At 46.5% G+C, this 19,892-nt stretch overlaps 1 protein-coding gene across 1 annotated transcript in view; it reads right to left on the bottom strand.

Moving 5' to 3' along the window:
* The window catches only part of trappc14 (trafficking protein particle complex subunit 14), an 87,820-nt gene extending 69,717 nt beyond the window's left edge, over positions 1–18,103 (bottom strand). The window contains exon 1 of the mRNA XM_073048929.1: positions 17,725–18,103. Coding sequence (XP_072905030.1) covers positions 17,725–18,075 — 351 coding nt within the window. The 5' untranslated portion in view covers positions 18,076–18,103. The remainder of the gene's footprint in view (positions 1–17,724) is intronic.
* Positions 18,104–19,892: the final 1,789 nt, after the last annotated feature.

Here is a 19,892-nt window from a genome sequence, read left to right as displayed (position 1 = left end):
AGAAAAGGCCGAGTTCACTCAACCTATTGTCATAAGGCATGCTCCCCAATCCGGGCAACATCCTTGTAATTCTCCTCTGCACCCTTTCCATAGCTCCCACATCCTTCCTGTAGTGAGATGATCAGAACTGAGCACAGAGCTCCAAGTGTGTTCTGACCAGGGTCCTATATAGCCATAACAAGCTGATTTCTTGAACTTCCAGTAATGCAACCCCTCTCCTTAACCATTCCCCTCTCTTACCTCCGTATTTCCTCCCTTTGGTGCTTCACCTCTTTTCTTTTCCTTTCTTCCACGGTCTTCTGTCCTCTCTTATCGGACTCCCCCTTCTCCAGCCCTGTATCTCCTTCCCAGCTCTTTGCTTCACCCCTCCCCCTCCCAGATTCACCTATCACCTTGTGTTTCTCTCTTCCCTCCCCCACCTTTTAAATCTACTTATCTACTTTTCCCCCAGTCCTGCTGAAGGGTCTCGGTTGTACTCTTTTTCATAGATGCTGCCTGGCCTGCTGAGTTCCTCTAGCATTTTGTGTGTGTTGGTTGTGTTTCCAGAATCTGCAGATTTTCTCTTGTTTCTGATCTCAGTACTTTTTCCTCCTTCTGCACTAAATAATTTTAATAAAAAAAATATACACATACACCCACACATACTTCTTACTACAATTCAGAGATTTCATTATGCATTGCAATGTACTGGTGCCACAAAACAACAACTTTCATAGCATATCCCAGAATATTAAACCCGATTCTGACATTCCAGGTCGAACTGCAGTCCCGATCTGAACCAAAATATTAGCAATTCCTTTTCTGTTAGATATAACTTGACCGATGACTTCTCCCTGCAGATTGCTTGATGCACTTGATCTATTAATAACTATCGGGAAATTTAAGCTGCAGTATGCCTTGCATGTTATACTACCAATCCTTGCATCATCTGCAGACAAATGATCTAGTTTTGAAATAGATTTATTATCTCGCACTTGTACTGTTGTGAAACTTGGTGTTTAGTGGTAGCAGTACAATCCGAAGACAAAATTACCAAAATTTACAAAATAAATGGTGCAAAAGGAATGATGAGATAGTGATGGCAAGATTGTACTAATGACCAACAGCAACATCTTGGAGTCAGCTCTCTAACGACCAGATACCCTTCTGAACTGCGATTGATTGCAGCCTATGTGTAATATCCATTTTAAGGATGAATTTTTGAGCCAACTAAACAATCTGGTGGTTTTGCCATCCCCTGGAGGATTCCGTGAGGATGGGAACGGAGAGTGTAGGGGCGGCTAATGGGGAAACACAAACCCATGATTGCCGACTAAAGCATTGAGCAAGATTAAAATTGTCAAGGACAAGTGGAAAGCAAACAGGTACTCGGCACCGCTTGCCTGCACTGGACTGGTCTCCCGCTCTCCTCGCTGCTGCCGGCAGAAGGCACTGGGGGTCCCACACTGCACCTTTCAGAAGTAGCTATTGGCTTCACTCGTAGAACACACCCCACGGCTGTGTTTTTCTTTACCTTTAAAAAAACTAATTGTGCGATTTGCTCGAGGCGGTTTGGCAGACTGCAGCTGCAGCCCGGAAACACTGGCACAGCCTGAACTGACCCGGTGGCTGTGGGCTGGACCGGCTTCACTCGCCTCGGTGGCTGCGGACTCACTCTCAGGGACTCTGCTGTTTGACGTTTAATGTTCTTTGTGTTATGTTCACTTTTTGGCGTTTGTACAATTTGTTCTTTTTTTCTCCCACACATTGGGTGTTTGTTGGTCTTTGCTGTGTGGGGTATTTCCTTAAACAAGTTCTATAGTATTCCTTTGTTCTGTGGCTGCCTGCAAGATAGCAAACCTCAGGATTATATATCATATACATACTTTAATAATAAACGTTCTTCAAAAACTGAGACTGAGTTCATAGGTTCATGGGCCATTTAGAAATCTAATGGCAGAGGGGAAGAAGTTGTTCCCAAATTGTTAAATGCTATGAATAAATTATGAACAGTGAAACTCTATCACCGTTGATCTAGTTACTTTTGTTTTGCTTTCTACCGCCAGAGCAAACTCTTAACCAGGCCAATCATTTGCTGTTGGTTCCTTACACAGTAAGTATATATGTACGTGTGTTTTATGTACTCTACTGTGGAGTAATGGTTCCTTAAGGTTATCTATTAAGTTTACCTATTAAATGGTCCCAGTGGCATGCACCTCAAATAGTCTGTGAAAATCAAATCCAGCTTCTGGCCTTCATGTGTGGCTTAGCTACTAAGCCCAGTGGAACTGTTTCTACTGAGAGGAGAATGGACAAAGGCGGGTTACTAGCACCAGTCACTTCGGGCAGATGGGGCTTGTCAGCCATGGTTGGCAGCTCATCTAGAAGGAGGAAAACCGATCTCAAACCTCTGCTGCCCTGCAGCTATACCCAGTCACGGTGAAGGCTTCGGGAGGAAACCTTGAGGGAAAAACCCAGAGTTGAATTTGATGTTGACCAACAACTCCTGCGATGCCTCCGGTGCTAAACGGTATCGGTCTCCGCTGTTCATTGTTGGATTCAGCAGCTGCGTGGAGAGGGGGGAGCCCGCTACGTGGGCTACAGTTTGCTCTCCGTATCATACTGCCCTTGCTTGCGTACAGGCTAGGACACAATGTCTGTGGTGGACCCCGACCAACAGAGGCCTCAGTGCTGTCGTGTTCTATGCTCTATTGTAGCACTAGTGTACATTGTTACAGAGATACAGGAGCCTGACTGATTCAGAAACAGCTTCGTCCCTGAGGATACCCCCTCTTCTCGTTACTACCACCGGGGAGGTGATCCAGGAGCCTGAAGACCCACACTCAAGGATTCAGAAATAACTTTGCCGTTAGGTTTCTGAATGGTCCATGAATCCATGAACGCTACCTTGTTTTCTCTTTGCATCATCTTCAGCTACTTTTATATCTTTGCACTGTGGTGCTGCCACAAAACAAATTCCACATCACACAGTGATAAAGCTGACTCACGCAGCACTGCAAAAGTGAGAAGTCACGTGACGAAGTATCTGCTGCGGATCGGCACTGCCGTTGCTCTCTAGGGCAACTTCTTTCAGTTATGTAACAGCTTTAACGGAGGAAAAGTTTTTCAGAGGCATGCTGTCAAATCTTAGCTGACACTGAGCAATACAAGGAGTATACAGTCAACTCCTAGGCGTGCTGGAGGGGAGGGAGCTTGGTACATCCAGGGTGCACGGCAGCCAGGATCCCAAGGGAAAAAAAAGTGACAGGTTGAACACTCCCCTCTTGCACAACAGCTACCAAATGGGTGGCATGTTAGAGCAATGCCTTACAGCACCAGCGATCAGGGTTAATTCCCACCACTGTCTCAGGGATGTGCGCTTAGTCCACTGCTCTATTCTCTATACCCACGACTGTGCGGCTAGGCATAGCTCAAATGCAATGCCATCTATAAATCTGCTGATGATACAACCATTGCTGGCAGAATCTCAGATGGTGATGAGAGGGCGTACAGGAGACAGATATACCAACTAGTTGAGTGGTACCACAATAACAACTTTGCACTCAACATCAGTAAGACCAAAGAGCTGATTGTGAACTTCAGGAAGGGTAAGGCGAGGGAATACAAACCAATCAGAAGTGGAGAGGGTGAGCAATTTCAAGTTCCTGGTTGTAAATATCTCTGAGGATCTAACCTGGTCCCAAAATATTGATGCGGCAAGACAGCGGCTATGCGTCATGAGTTTGAGGAGATTTGGTTTGTCACCTAAAACACTCGAAAGCCTCTACAAATGTACCGCGGAGATCATTCTGACTGGCTGCGTCACTATGGGGGGGGGGGGGCAGGGGGCTATGCATAGGATCAAAGAAATCTGTAGAGTTGTAAAATGATTCAGCTCCATCATGGCTACTAGCCTCCATAATATCCAAGACATAATATTCAAGGAGTGATGCCTCAACAAGACAGTTTCCATCATCAAGACCACGCCTTCTTCTCATTGTTACCATCAGGAAGGAGGTACAGAAGCCCAAAGGCACACACTCAGTGATTCAGGGACATTTCTTCCCCTCTGCCATCTAATTTCTGAATGGACATTGAACCCACGAACACTACCTCTCTATTTTTTTAAAATTTGCATTAGATATCTTAATTTAACTATTTAATATACATTACCTATAAAAAGTATTCATCCTCCCCCCCCCCGTAAGCTTTCATGTTTTGTTTTACAACACTGAATCACAGTGGAATTAATTTGGCATTTTTTAAAAACACTGATCAACAGAATAGACTGTTTCCTGTCAAACTGAAAATAAATTTCTACAAATTGGTCTAAAATTATTACAGTTATTAAACACAAAGTCATTGATTAGATAATTACTCACCCACTTCAAGTCAGTATTTAATAGATGTGCCTTGGGGAGTAATTACAACCTTGAGTCTATGTGAATAGGTCTCTGTCAGTTTTGCACATCTGGACACTGCAATTCAGCCCTTTTCAAGTATAGCCACAAATTCTTCATTGGATTGAGGTCTGGACTCTGATGTGGCCACTCCACAACATTAACTTTGTTATTGTAAAGCCATTCCAGTGTAGCTTTGACTTTATGGGGTCATTGCCTTACTGGAAAACAAATATTCTCCCAAGTTGCAGTTCTCTTGTAGACTGCATCAGGCTTTCCTCCAGGATTTCCCTGTATTTTGCTGCATTCATTTGACCCTCTTCCTTCACAAGCCTTCCAGGGCCTGCTACAGTGAAGCATCCCCACAGTGTGATGCAGCCACCATCATGCTTCATAATAGGGATGGTGTGGTTTTGATCACGTGTGGTGTTTGGTTTACACCAAACGTAGTACTTAGTCTGATGGCCAAAAAGCTCAATTTTGGTTTTTGTCAGAACATAGAACTTTCTTCCAGCTGGCTTCCGAGTCTCCCACATGCCTTCTGGTAAATTTCAACTGAGATTTCATGTGAGTTTTCCCCCCCAATGTCTTTTTCTTTGCCACTCTCCCATATCTCATAAAGCTGCGACTGGTGAAGCACCTGGGCAACAGCTGTTATGTGCACAGTCTCTCCCATCTCAGCCACTGAAGCTTGTAACTCCTCCAGAGTGGTCATAGGTCTCTTGGTGGCCTCCCTCACTAGTCCCCTTCTTGCACAGCATTCAGTTTTTGAGGACGGCCTGCTCTAGGCAGGTTTACAACTGTGCCATATTCTTTCCATTTCTTGATGATTGCCTTAACTGTACTCCAAAAGATATTCAGTGACTTGGAAATTTTTCTTGTATCCATCTCCTGACTTGTGCTTTTCAATAACCTTCGCCGTAGCTCTGATTTTCACTTCTGCGTAGGCTCTACGCCGTAGCGAGCATGCATTGGTGTGCACCAAAACGCTAGTTGTCGGTGGGGTTTCTATGCCACTGTGTTGAGTTTCTTCGTGAGAGACATGGACGAGGAAATGCATTTCAAACAGTTTCGCATGTCAGCAGGTAGATTTGAGGATTTGGTTCATCTATTTTGCGTCGGTGTACAGATATGGCAGAGAAGAAGCAACTGGAAATGTGTAGGAGGAAATGCGATGCTACCAAGCGGACCAATCACAGTTGTTGCGGTCTGCGTCGCCGCGATGCATGAGTTACTTTTTTGGGGAGGTGCACGTCATCCTACGGCGTAGGCACTGCGTAGGGTATGCAGTACCTACGGCGTACATAAGTATAAATCAGAAGTATAAATCAGGCTTTACTTGGAATGTTCTTTAGTCTTCAGGTTTTAGTTTTTGTTTAGTCTTTAGGTTTTAGATTCTTTAGTTTTTGCCAGGATACTGACTCACCAGCATTGGACCTTCCAGATACAGGTGTATTTTCTACAATCAATTGAAACACTTTGACTGCACACAAGTCTCCAAAAAGAGATCTCCATTTAACTAATTACGTGACTTCTGAAACCAACTGGCTGCATCAGTGATGATTTGGTGTGTCATTTTACAGGAAGTGGATACTTACGTAATCAATTATTTTGTGTTTTATATTTGTAATTAATGTAGATCACTTTGTAGAGATCTGTTTTCACTTTAACACGACTATTTTTCTGTTGATCAGTGCCAAAAAAGCCAAATTAAATCCACTGTGATTCAATGTTGTAAAACAATAAAACATGAACATTTCCAAGGGGATGAATATTTTTTATAAGCACTGCACATATATATACTTGTTGTAATTCAGTTCTTTTTCTCTTTCTGTATTATTATGCAATGCATTGTACTGCTGCCGCAAAGTTAACAAATTTCATGGCATATGCCGGTGATATGAAACCTGATTCCATCTGTAAAGAGTTTATACATTCTCCCCCTGACCACGTGCTCTAGTTTCCTCCCAATTTTCAAAGACATATGGGATAGGGTTAGTGAGTTGTGGGGCATGTTGCGTTAGAACCACATCAGAGGATTGTGCTGCCAAGATGGTAAGCGGGAACTAGTGAGCTGATTTGGCACAAACCAAAGCTCAATCGGAAACTAGCACAAAACCCATCCAAAATCCCTTCATGAAAACCACCTGGGTCCATTCCTTCCACCTCCAAGATGCCCAGAAAACTTCATCCCCATCCTTTCCTTGTCTCTCACCTCTTCCAGTTAAATTCACAATCTTTCCATCCCGAAGACATTTCAAGCCCAAGCTGCACCTTCCGGGATCTCTTTGCCCCTTTTAGGGGCAACTTTGCCCAATCTCGAGTAATCACCAAGAGAAATTGCCACTGCTAACCCATAAAGAATTCAGCCAGTTTGACCTGGTCAGATCCCAAGGTCTTCTAATTATTCCCAAAATGATACCAATGGGGTCTTCTTAGACTTGAGTCTGTGCCTCTTAGTAACACTATTGCCTCCAGACGAAATACATTTGACTGAATCATCCACTGCCATTGAGGAATAGATGAGGTGGAAATAAGAATCAAGGAGTCACCTTCAGTGAAGACTGCATATGCCCAAGTTCTCTCCTCTGGAAAACAGCAGGCATATACAATGTCTTGAAAGTTAGGACAAGGTTGATGGAGCTGGGAGTTTAAACCAGAGAAATGTGAGGTGTTGCACCTTGTAGGGCAAACACAAGGAGAGGTTGATAGGGTGGTTAAGGCTGCTTATGGAATGCTTGCTTTTATTAGTCGAGGCATTGAGTTCAAGAGTCAAGAGGTTATGCTGCAATTTTATAAAACTCTGGTTAGGCCACATCTGGAGTTTTGCATACAGTTCTGGATGTCCCACTATAGGAAGAATATTGAGGCTTTGGAGAGGGTGAAGAAGAGGTTTAGCAGGATGCTGCCTGCTTTCAGGGACATGTGCTATCAAACTAGGGTTACTTTCTTTGGAGTGTTGGAGGCTGAGGGGAGATCTGATGGAGGTTTATAAGATTATGAGAGGCATAGATAGAATAAACAGTGCAGATATGTCCAATACCAGAGGGCATGCATTGAAGGCAAGGGGGTAGGTTCAAAGGGGATGGGAAGGATGTTTTTTTTAAAACTCAGTGGTGGATGCCTGGAATGTGTTTCCTGGTATGGTAGTAGAGACAAATTCATTAGAGGCTTTTAAGAGATGTTTGGAGAGGCACAGGAATGTGAAGATGTAGGATTGTGGACATCGTGAAGATAGAAGGAATTAGTTGTTGGAGGTTTTTTGATTTACTTTTTAGCTGGTTTGGAACAACATTGTGGGCTGAAAGCCTGTTCCTGAGCTGCACTGTTCTGTGTTCCAAGGTTAAAAATGCATTGAGATACTTCCAACTTGCAGGGGTTGAGAGGAAGTTGCAAAAAAAATTATAAATAATGTTAAACATTATTTAACATCTCTTTATGCAACGCACACAAAATGCTGGAGGAACTCAGCAGGTCAGGCAGTATACGTGGAAATGAATAATAGTTTTAAGCTGAGATTTTTCTTCAGGACTGAGAAGGAAGGGGGAAAGACGCCAGAATAAAAAGGTGTTGGGGGGGACGGGATGGAGGATAGCTAGAAGGTGATAGGTGAAGCCAACACGTACAGCACGCTGGAGGAACTAAGCAAGTCGGGCAGCATCCGTGGAAATGAGCAGTCAACGTTTCGGGCCGAGACCCTTCATCAGGACTGAAGAGGGAAGGGGCAGGGGCCCTATAAAGAAGGTGGGGGGAGGGTGGGGAGGAGAAGGCTAGTACGTACCAGGTGAAAAACCAACCAGTGCAAAGATCAAGGGGTGGGGGAGGGGAAGCAGGGAGGGGATAGGCCGGAGAGGTTAAGAAGGAATCTAAAGGGAAAGCACTATGGGTAGTAGAAGAAGGCAGAATCATGAGAGAGGTGATAGGCAGCTGGAAGAGGAGGCAGAGTGAAACTGGGATAGGGGAAGGGAGAGGGAGGGAATTACCAGAAGTTGGAGAATTCAGCCATGATCACAGTGAATGGCGGTGCTGGCTAGAAGGCCTGAATGGCCTACTCCTGCACCTACTGTCTATTGAATTCGATGTTTATGCCAACATAGGTGAAGCCAGGTGGGTGGGAAAGATAAAGGTCTGGAGAAGGAACAACAAGATGGCAGTGAAGAAAGGGGAGCGGTAACTACTGTTACCACTTTGTGTCAGGCGTGGTCGGGGTTATAAAGCTTGGAAGCAAGCCTATGACCAAACACAACCAAGCTGATCAAGGTGTCAATCGAAGGGCTGGAAGAGCCTATTCTGCGCTGTACCTCAATAAATAAAAAAAAATAATGGTAGGAGTCCGTGGCATAAGAAAGGCTGGGAATCTCTGCTCTAAACCCTTCCCTATCCAGTTAGCTGTCTGAATGTCTTTAAAATCACTGTCATACTTATATCTACATCTTCCACTGGCAGCTCATTCCATAACCTACTAAAGGAAATGGTACTGGTGGTGAAGCAGCATGACCTCCTAGTCTCTACCCATGAAGACAGGGAGGGGCACAAATTCAACTGGACATCAGTGGAAGTCATGGCGCAAGCAAACCAATTCCTAATGAACTCCTTTAGCTAGAGTGTGGTGAGTTCTGGGACTCCATTCTGGAGTCCGAGTGATTGAGTATATTTAAAGCGGAGGTTGATGGGTTCTTGATTAATCAGGGTGTCAAAGTTTACACAGAGACAGCAGAAAAATAGGGTTTAGAAGGAAAATAAATCAAAGTTCAAAATACATTTATTATGAAAGTATCTAAACATTATACAACCCTGAAATTTGTCTGCTTACAGGCAGCCACAAAACAAAGAAACCCAAAAATAACCATTAAAAAAATGACAAATACCCAATGTAAAGAGAGGAAAAACAAATCGTGCAAACAATAAAAGTAAGCAAATAGCATTCAGAATGAAAATGAGTCCATGGACATGAAGCCTGGAGCAGTCAAAGCAGACCACAGCCTCAGCTTGACATGGAGCCCAGTAAATTTCACAGAGCCACCAGCAGACCCAGCCCAACCCTGACCTCTAGTCCTGTTACCCTGCCTTTTCAATTTGGCCCGGCGTTTAAGTTGGCCAAACTACGGGCTGTTCCTCGCTCTAGGACCCAGGCCCTGTCGCTTCGATACGCTCTGGGCCTGGACTCCACCACATTTCGGCCTGTGCCTGACCTTTCCAAATTGACCTGGCGCTTACATGGATCAAACCTCAGGTGTTTCCTTTGCTCTCGGGTTTGGTGGAAAGGCCTCGACTCTGCTTCACCTCCGCTTGCCTTTCCATTGTGAAGGTACGACACACAAGTTTTTGGAGGTTTTTGATGTACCTTTTAGCTGGTGAGGCAAAAACATTGTGGGCCAAGGGTCTGTTCTTGTGCTGGGCTGTTCTATATTCCATGTTCAAGAGGTGTTTGTGTTGTCTGGGTGATCCAAGGCCATGTGAAGAATACTTCTTCTTTGTGATCTATATCCTGTGCCTTCAGAAATTCCAGTCATTGCTGCTCTGCTGTCATCCCAGCAGATGACATTGGGACAATGTCAAACTGGGATGACAATGGGAATCCATTGGATTGTCCTCTAATCTGACATTCACCTTTTACGATTTTGTCCTCCCTTTGCATTGCAACTCATCCTGTTGACTGCAGTTTTGCCCTATCTACAGCCTCTCCTCACTACACTGCCTCTGTTTGTAAACCAGCTACTTATCTTCAGCACTATAATCCATCAGCACTATGATACTACTTGCATTGAAAAATACACATCTCAGGACACTAATCACACCATCCTCAACCTTTTCATTGCTAATTTTGTCTGAGGTGTTACCAACATCTGCCTCCACAACCTCTCCATTAACTGTTCTGGCAGTCTGGTTACCATCCCCCTGCAACTCTAGTTTAAACCCCACTGTGCAGTATCAGGAAACCTTCTTGCTAGGATATTAGCCTTTTCCACCCCCACCTCCCCAGTTCAGATGCAAATTGTACTTTTGTAGAGGTCCTACCTTTCCTGACAGAGAATGCAATGATCCAAAAATCTTATCTCTTCCTCCAACTCCTTAGCCACGTATTAAACTGTACAATCTTCCTAGTTCTAGCCTCACTGGCATGGAGCACAACTTGGGAGGTCCTGCCCTTTACTCTTTGCAGGACCTTGTTACTCGTCCATCCTAGATCAGTGGCACCCACAACTTCTGGCTGTTCACCCTCTCACTTAAGAATGCTGAGGACTGAGTTCAAGATATTCCAGACCATGGCAACCGGGAGGTAAAGACCAACTGGGGATCTCGTTCTCGCCCACAGAACTCCCTATCTGTTCCCCTTACTAACAAATCCCCTATCACCAGAGCTCGTCTCTTCTCCCCCCCTTCCCTTCTGAGTCACAGAGCCAGACTCAATGCCAGAGATCCAACCACTGACTTGCCTCTGTTAGGTCAAACGCCCGCCAACAGTATCCAAAGTGATATACTTGTTGTTTGGGGGTGGGGGGGGGGGGGTGGTGGTGGCCAGAGTGGTACTCTGCGCTGGCTTCTTAACCCCTTTCCCTTTCTGAGGCATTAAGGGCAACTTTTATAAGAACCCTACACCCTGCCTCAAAGTTAATGTTGGAAAATGGCCCTGTGGATACTTTATTTGAGCTAAGGAGCGAGATAACTGAAGCCAAATACATACCCATCTCTCAGGATTCCCTCATTCAAAGTGCATTTATTATCTAAGTATGCATACATTACACAACCTAGAGATTTGTCTCCTTACAGGTGGCCATGAACCAAAAAAAACATTGAGAAAAGACAAACACACACCAATGTGCAGGGGAAAAAACATTCAAACAATAAACACAAGCAGTGTTCTGAACTGCAGTTCACGAAGAGATTCTATTCTCAGACCCTCAGTTCAGTGCAGAGTGGATCAGCAATTGGTATGTATTTTCACCCGTCATGTAACACGCTTTTGTCTTCAGATTAGTATAATTATAATAACATAACAGTACCTTTCAGCGATCTGTGTTTAGACTTAATGCTTATGTTTTGGTCTTAGAGACCCTTCGGTCCACCAACACCATGCTGACCATTTAAACTAATCCCATTCTAATCCATGTCTACACATCCTACTGCATTGGTCAAGCAGCCAATGTGATCAAAGAACCCTCCCACCCTGCACATTCTCTCATCCCCCACCCCCCATTGGGCAGAAGGTACAAAACCCTGAAAGCACACACCACAAGTCTCCTGGGCAGCGTCCATTCCACTTTTAAAAAACGGATGGACTCTCAACCTCACAACTTGCTTCGTTATGGCCTCTCACCTCATCGCCTGCCTGCACTGCACACTCCCTGTAACATTTCACTGCATTTTGTTCTGGTTTTTCTCTTGTATTACCGCAATGCAGTGACATGATGAAGTGATCAGTGTGGGCAGTTTGCAAAACAAGTTTTTCCACTGCAGAACATGTGAGAAGGGCTTGAGGAAGGGGAAGTCGAGGGTTCAGCAGAGGGCGAGCAGTTTCAAGTTCCTGGCTGTCAACGGCTGAGAATCTATCCTGAGCCCAGCATATTGATGCAATGACAGCAGCTATACTTCATCAGGAGTTGGAGGAGGTTTGGTATGTCACTGAAGGTCCTAGTGCATTTCTACAGATGCACTATGGAGAGCATACTGACTGTTTGCCCCAGTGTGGAGGGGCCAGTGCACTGCCTCAGAAAAAACCTGCAAAACAAACCAAAAAATTGCAAACTCAGCCAGCTCCATCATTGAGGATATCTTCTAAACACCAATGCCTCAAAAAGGCACAATCTACCCCAAAGGATTCCCACTGAACACTTGCCCTCCTTTCATTTCTATCATCGGGGAAGGTACAGGAAATGGAAGATACACATTCAATACCAGCTTCTTACCCTCTGCCATCCGATCTCTGAATGGAAACTGAACTCTACCTACTAATTTAATTATATTTATTTCTTAGCCCTTTTAAATTATGTATTGTTCATGACAAATGCCAGTGATATTAAACCTGATTTTGATACCAATTTTATTCTTACCCTTCACTCACGCGAGGGAATTCAAAGTGGCCAATTATTCAGATATGGGAGGAAATTGAACTCCACTGGGAAAGCCCGTGCAGTCACAGGAAGAACACGCGAACTCCACTCACCCACATACACAGAGCAGTGGAGCGCGGGATCAAACCAAGCTAGTTTGGTGCAGGTGCTGCCGGTAACGCAGCACATCAAAAGCACATCTCCTAGTAATTTTTCCCAACTTGGTGTTGAGCTGTGCTCTGCCAAACATTGTGGACATGCAATGTTCGCTCTGGAAGCAAGCATCTCCCAGTGTGTTGGTTGTTCACGCAAAGGAACCACTTCACGGTATATGTTGATGTACATGTGAGAAATTGAACCTTGAATTGTCCAAATCCATGCCCATCATACCACATGCCCTTTAGCCTCCTTGCTCCCAATCTCGGGAATTCTTTCAACAAAAATCCTAGCCATCCCAACTCTCCTGTCTTCTATAACTCTATGCAGTACTTGGCTAGGCTTTGGCCTGCTTATCTTGCTGTTGTGGCGACCCATTTTCTGTGCAGGCGAACCGGCTCACAAATAGCCAGCGCGCGGGGGGAGACTTTGGTAATGCATCTCTGACGTCATTTCCGCCCGGAGAGGGATTAAATGCCAGCGCCGCAAAGTTTGAATAAACTAGTCTCGAAATGACTTACCGACTGCGTGTCGTCATTTCAGCGCTGTGTGTAGCACATTGCTACAATGTTTCCTCCGTGGCCTGCTGTCAACCTTTGCAACTGGCATCGGAAAAATGGAAATGGTGTCGCAGCATCAATAAAAACAAACAACTGTTTGTGGACTTCAGGAAGGATAAGATGAGGGAACACACACCAATCCTCGTAGAGAGATCAGAAGTGAGTAACCTCAAGCTCCTGGGTGTCAATATCTTTGAGGATCTAACCTGGATCCAATATAGTGATGCAGCTACGAAGAAGGCACAACACCAGCTACATTTCACTAGGAGTTTGAGGAGATTTGGTACATCACCAAAACCATTTACATATTTCTACATTATTACATAGAAAGCATTCTAACTGGCTGCATCACCGTCTGGCCTGGGGAGGGTAACTGCACAGGATCAAAACAAGCTGCAGAGTTGTCAGCTCCAACATGGGCCTCCGTAGCATCCAAATCATTTGCAGGAGTGATGCTCCAAAAAGGCAGCTTCCATTATTAAGAACCCAGGTCATGCTCTCTTCTCATTGCTATCATCAGGAAGGAGGTACAGCAGCTTGAAGACACACACTCAGCAATTCAGGGACAGTTTCTTCCCCTCTGCCATCTGATTTCAGAATGAACATTGAACCCATGAACACTACCTCACTACTTTTTTTTTTAAATTTCAATTTTGAACCACTTATTTAACTACTTAGTATATAGTTCAATTCTGCGGAGTATTGTGCATTTATTTAAATTAAGTAAAATACAGTGGCACAAACTTAACACTGTTTGCCATATGGCCAGCAACTTCTGCTGGACCCTCCAACACGAATCAACATCAGCATCATACTTTCTCCGTTATCTGAGAGATCTGGCTTGTCCATGAGTATTCTCGTGACAGCTACAGAAAGTATTCTAACAGAGTGCATCTCAGTCTGATTTGGCAACTCTCTGCTCCGGATCAATGAAACACACAGGAAGTGGTGAATACTGCCCTGTCAATTGCTCATCACGTCCTTTCATTTAGAAAGGCACTCAACGATTCAGGAACAGCTTCTTCCCCTCTGCCGACAGATTTCTGAATGGACATTGAACCCATGAACACCCCTCACTCCTTTCTTCCCCTCTCTCATCGAGGGATCAGACGTGGAAAGAATGAGCAAATTTCAAGTTCCTGGGTGTCAGCATCTGAGGATCTATCCTGGGCCCAACTGATGCAGTTACAAAGGCAGCACAACAATAGCTATATCTCATTAGGAGTTTGAAAAGATTCGAAATGTCACCAAAGACACTCGCAAATTTCTCTAGATGTACTGTGGAGAGCATTCTGACTGACAGTATCACCGTCTGGTATGGTGGGGGGAGTACTGCGTAGGATCGAAATAAGCTGCAGAAAATTGTAAACTCTAGCAGCTCCATCATAGGCACTGGCCTCCCCAGCATCGGGAACACCTTCAAGGAATGATGCCTCAAAAAGGCGGCATCCATCATTAAGGACACCCCCTCCCCCCCCAACTCACCCAGGTCATGCCTTGTTCTCAGTGCTACCATCAGGGAGGAAGAACAGAAACTTGAAAGCATACTCAACGATTCAGTAACAGCTTCTCCCCCTGTCATGAGATTTCTGAGAGGACATAGAACCTGTGAACACTACCTCTTTTATTTCCCCACTACTTTTAATTAAAAAATTATATAACACACACACAACAAATTTCATGACATATGCCAGTGATATTAAACCTGATTCAGTTAATCTTCAGATTGTTGCTTCAAGGCTTAACTATATCGTTAAGGATGTCCACCACTCTGGCCATCACCTCTTATCTCTTCTACATTCTGGGAAAAGATACAAGAGCTCGAAAGCCCAGGTGGCCGTTCTCAACAACAACTCATTTCCACTGCTGTCAGATTCCTCCTTCATATCCCCTTCCCGCCATGCTCTCAGACGACATCTCTCCTGGTTATGCTGTTTTTGGCACATTTCTCTTTACATCGCCTCACTTTCTCACTACCCTGCTCTGTACCATACTGCTCAATTTAATTCTTCCGATCAGTTTGGCACCGAGCTGCGGTCTCAGATTTTTTTTTACATTTGTAAGGATGGTTTTGGGGATGATTTTTATTATATTTGTAGGGATGGTTCTGGAGTCAGTGCGGTGAACTAAGGGCCAGGTCAGGGTTTAGGGACAAGGCATGATGGGGAGGTAAAGGTCAAGCCAGGCCCAGGTCAGAGTGCTCCATGGTCAAAGTCCAGCGATCCCCGTGGACAGATGTCAGATCAGTAAGTGGCTTAAGGTGAATGCCAGCGAGGCTGGTAAATTGCCGAGGCTAGCGGGCACCCATGGATGAGGGTTGGTAAGCCACCACCAACATTGGCAAGGCCTGTGTGGGCAGGAGGCATGAGAGACTGTTGAGCCTCCCCTCCCAAGTCAGCGAGCCCCACGATCAGAAGTCCACAGGATGTTGAAGGCGCTCCTTCCCACCTCCAGACTGCAGGTCACCCTTGGGCAAGCTCCCCCAATCATGGTCACGAGAAGCCATGGGATGGTCAAACCAGCAGCTGGTGCATATCACTGGTCCAGAATTCGAGGTCCTGGGATCAATAACAAAGGTCGAAGCCCGTAGGTCGGAGACCAAAATTGGCCAACCCAGAAGTAAAGGCCCGATGGTCAAAGAACTGGCGGGCCTAGAAGTTGGAAGTCTCACGTCTGCGAGACCACTGGAAGCTCGCTATATTGGTGTTGGATAAGTGGGCTGACGCAGCACATCCTTAGGTGGTGTTGCCTGTTACTGCAAATGACTCTTTTCACTGTGTGGGCTGACGCAGCACATCCTTAGGTGGTGTTGCCTGTTACTGCAAATGACTCTTTTCACTGTATGCTTCAATGTAGATGTGATAAATAAATGAATCTGAATCTGCAGTTTTGTGCTAGGCACTGTATTTGTTGCTGCATATACTATTACTGTGTATATGGTTGCATCATAGGCAATTCTTACACTCAGGAATACAAGGGAACGAAGAGAGTAGTGAAGTGCAAGTAGAGAGAAGACAATGTGGTATGGAAATATCAATACAGAAAATAGCGGACATGGCCCAGTCCATCACGGGTAAAGCCCTCTCCACCACTGAACACATCTTCTTGAAATGCTGCTGCATCCATCATCAGGGACCCCCCCCCCCCCCCCCCCACCACCACCCTGGTCATGCTCTCTTCTCGCTGCTGCCATCAGGAAGAAGGTACAGGAGCCTCAGGACTCACACCACCAGGTTCAGTGACAGTTACTACCCGTCAACCATCAGGCTCTCGAACAAAAGTGGATAACTTCACTCGCCCCATCATTGAAATGGACTCACTTTCAAGGACTCTTCATCTCATGCTCTCGATTATTGTTTCTTCCTTTCTGCGTTTGCACGGTTTGTTGTCTTCTGCACTCTGGTTGAACTCCCTAGCTGGGCGGTCGATCATTGATTCTGTTGTGGTTACTGTTCTATGGACTTATCAAGTATGCCCACATGAAAATGAATCTCAGAGTTGCATAAGGTGACGTATATGCACTTTGATAATAAACTTTACTTTGAACTTTAGTGGGCACAGCCCTTCCCACTGCTGAAAGCATCTACAGGAGGCAGCATCTACCATCAAGGATCACCAACTGGGCCGTGCCTTCTCACTGCTTGTGTCAGGCAGGAGGAACCGAAGACTGAAGTCCCACACCAGCAGGTTCAGGAACACCTACTTTCCAACAGCCTTTAGGTCCTTGAACCAACTTGCACCCTAATCTAACCCTACCATAGGTGCAAGACACCAAGGACCACATGCAATACCATGGACATTTTTCTAATTATAACCATGAGAAAGTCTGCAGATTCTGGAAATCCAAGCCTACACACACAGAATGCTGGAGGAACTCAGCAGGTCAGGGAGCACCTAGAGAAACAGGCAATATTTCAGGCCGAGACCCTACATCAGGACTGGACTGTTTACTGCATTTTGTGTGTGTTGCAATCTGATAGTCATTCTCCTCCAACCTTTCCCACTAACCTGGCTTCACTGATCACCTTCCAGCCTGCCTTCTTCCCCACCCCTCACCTTTTCATTCCGGCATCCTCCCCTTCCATCTCATTCCTGAAGAAGGGCCTCAGCCAGAAATGTCATTTCCATAGCTGCTGCCTGACCTGCGGAATTCCTCCAGCATTATGTATGTTGTACAGGATTTTAATTGCAATTTTGTGCTAAATAATGCATTTGGTGCCTTCACTTACCTTTAAGTCCCTCGCCACCACATTGAAGAGCTACTTCCCTGCATGAAGCACCATGCTCAACCCTAACCGCTCCCTCAGCATTACATCACTATGACCACCTTGCACCACCATTGACTTTCATTCTGTGTTCGCCGTTGCAATTTAAATCGAAAATGGGTTTTTTTTTTGCCCTTGTAAACAATGTCTATATGATGCTGTTTCAAGCAACCTCTCCAATTCCCCTGTGCATACCTGTACTTGTGCGAACTCGACTTGACAAGAGAGCTCCTCCGTGCAAAGCAAGGAATCTCTCTGCATTTGGACGATGATCCGTGCGTCAAGGGCATCCGGGCCCCGGTACTGTACTCACCTGATTCCTGCACCCAGCGTCCTCGCAGCGGCCTGCGCTGTGCGTGAGGAGGGCCCGGCACTCCCTGAAGCCTCGCTCCTCCGGCTCGTCCTCCTCTACCTGTTCCCGGGCGGGGCCCAGGCCGGCGGACGGGCCAGGGCACACGCTGGCCAGCGCCGAGAGGGAGGAGGCCAGCCGGCGCCAGCTCAGGCCGGCCGCCTCATCCTCCGGCACCCGGCAGCGCACCACCAACACGAAGCGGACGGTCTCGCCCAGGTATAGGTGACTCCGGCGGGGCAGGCTCCGATAGCGACTGTAGTCGGCCACCTGGCCGCAGGGGAAGTACATCAGGTACTCGCATTGCGACTCCATCGGCACGGCGCCCGCCCGCCCCTCTCCCAGTCTCTCTCCTCATCTGCCAATCACTACGGGTCACCTAGCAACCGGCTGGCCCCCAGATCGTATCCGCCACCTGATTGGACCGCTGGGAAGCTCATCTGGGCAAGTCGGGTCCAGGGTGGTGTCGGATTGGAAAGCAGCGCAGCTTGTCAACTCGGGTCACCGAGCAACGGGTGGTTTGAGGGCGGTTCCATTGGCCTGATTGGATATCTGTGCAGCAGTCAATTCAGTCACCCAGCAATGGGCGGTTTCAGGGCGTCTTCATCGGTCTGATTGGATATCTGCGCAGCCAATCAACCGTTTCACCAGGTAATAGGCGGTCCCAGGACCGCTCCACAACGGAGAGCCGAGCAGCCGGTAAACCGGGTCAGGGAGCAATCGGCGAGTACCAGACGGTCGATTGGAGAAGTGCGCTGTCAATCATCCCCAGTCACCCGGCAACGGCGGCTGGGTGGCAGGGGCGAGGGGTAGGGTCTGTGGCCAGTGAATCCGACCCGGTTACCATGCCAACGTGGCGGCGTGCCCTAACCATCCACCCCGCCGACCTTACTCACCGGATCGTCCACCCGCTTCCCGTTACCTGGCAACAGCCGGTTGACTCTGGAACACAGTACAGTCGACGTTTCAGGCCGAGCAGGGCTGGAGAGAAAAGGACGAGTGGGGTAGGGAGAGAGAAACAAAGGTGATAGGTGAAACCAGGAGGGGAGGTGCGAACTGAAGAGCTGGGAAGTTGATCGGTGAAAGAGATATAGGGTGTCCGATAGGAGAGGACAGAGGCCATGGAAGAAAGGGCAGGGAGAGGAGAACCAGAGGGAGGAGATGGGCAGGTAAGAGAGAGAAAAGAGGATGGAGAACGAGGAACATTACCAGAAGTTTGAGAAATCGATGTTCATGTCCTCAGGTTGGAGGCTACCCAGATGGGATGTAAGATATTGCTCCTCTAACTTGAGTCTTACCTCATTGCAATGGAGGAGGCCATGGACTGACATGTAGGAATGAGAATGGAAGGTGGAGCTAAAATGGGTGGCTACTGGGAGATCCCGTTTGTGCTTGTCAAAGCAGTCCTCCCAATCTATATTGAGCCTCGTCGAATAGCAGGAAAGCACCATACTTTCTGCTTTCCGCAAGGATCACTCCCTATGTGACTACTTTGTCCATTCGTCCCTCCTGGGACTTATCCTCGCAAGCAGAACAAGTGCTACACCTGCCCCTACATCTCCTCCCTCACTACCATTCAGGGCCCCAAACAGTCCTTCCAGGTGAGACGACACTTCACCTGTGAGTCTGTCGAGGTCATCTACTGTATTTACTGCCACCCCTGCAGCACCGGGTACCCTTGCAGAAAGCAGAAAGTATGGTGGGGGAGGGAAAGATATGCTTGGTGGTGGGGTCCCATTAGAAATGGCAGAAGTTACAGAGAATTATGTGCTGGATGTGGAAGTTGGTGGGGTGGTAGGTAAGGACAAGAGGAACTCTCTCAGGTGGGGTAGTAGGAGGATGGGGTGAGGGCAGACATGCAGGAAATGGAAGAGATGTGGTTGAGGGCAGCGTTGATGGTGGAGGAAGGGAAGCCCTTTTCTTTGAAAAAGGAGGACATCTCCTTTGTTCCGGAACAAAAAGCCTCATCCTGAGAGCAGATGTGGTGTGGCAGAGACAGGAATCGAGAGAAGGGGATGGCATTTTTACAAGTAAATAGGGTGGGAAGAGGTATCGTCCAGGTAGCTGTGCGAGTCTGTGGGTTGATTGATCAGTGAGACCCGATTTAGACTGGGAGACAGCATCTACACTCT

This window comes from Hemitrygon akajei, chromosome 6 (genome assembly GCF_048418815.1).
Source record: "Hemitrygon akajei chromosome 6, sHemAka1.3, whole genome shotgun sequence".
Lineage (NCBI taxonomy): Eukaryota > Metazoa > Chordata > Chondrichthyes > Myliobatiformes > Dasyatidae > Hemitrygon > Hemitrygon akajei.
Note: the sequence above shows the minus strand (reverse complement) of the source record. Positions and strands in the feature narration are given on the sequence as shown.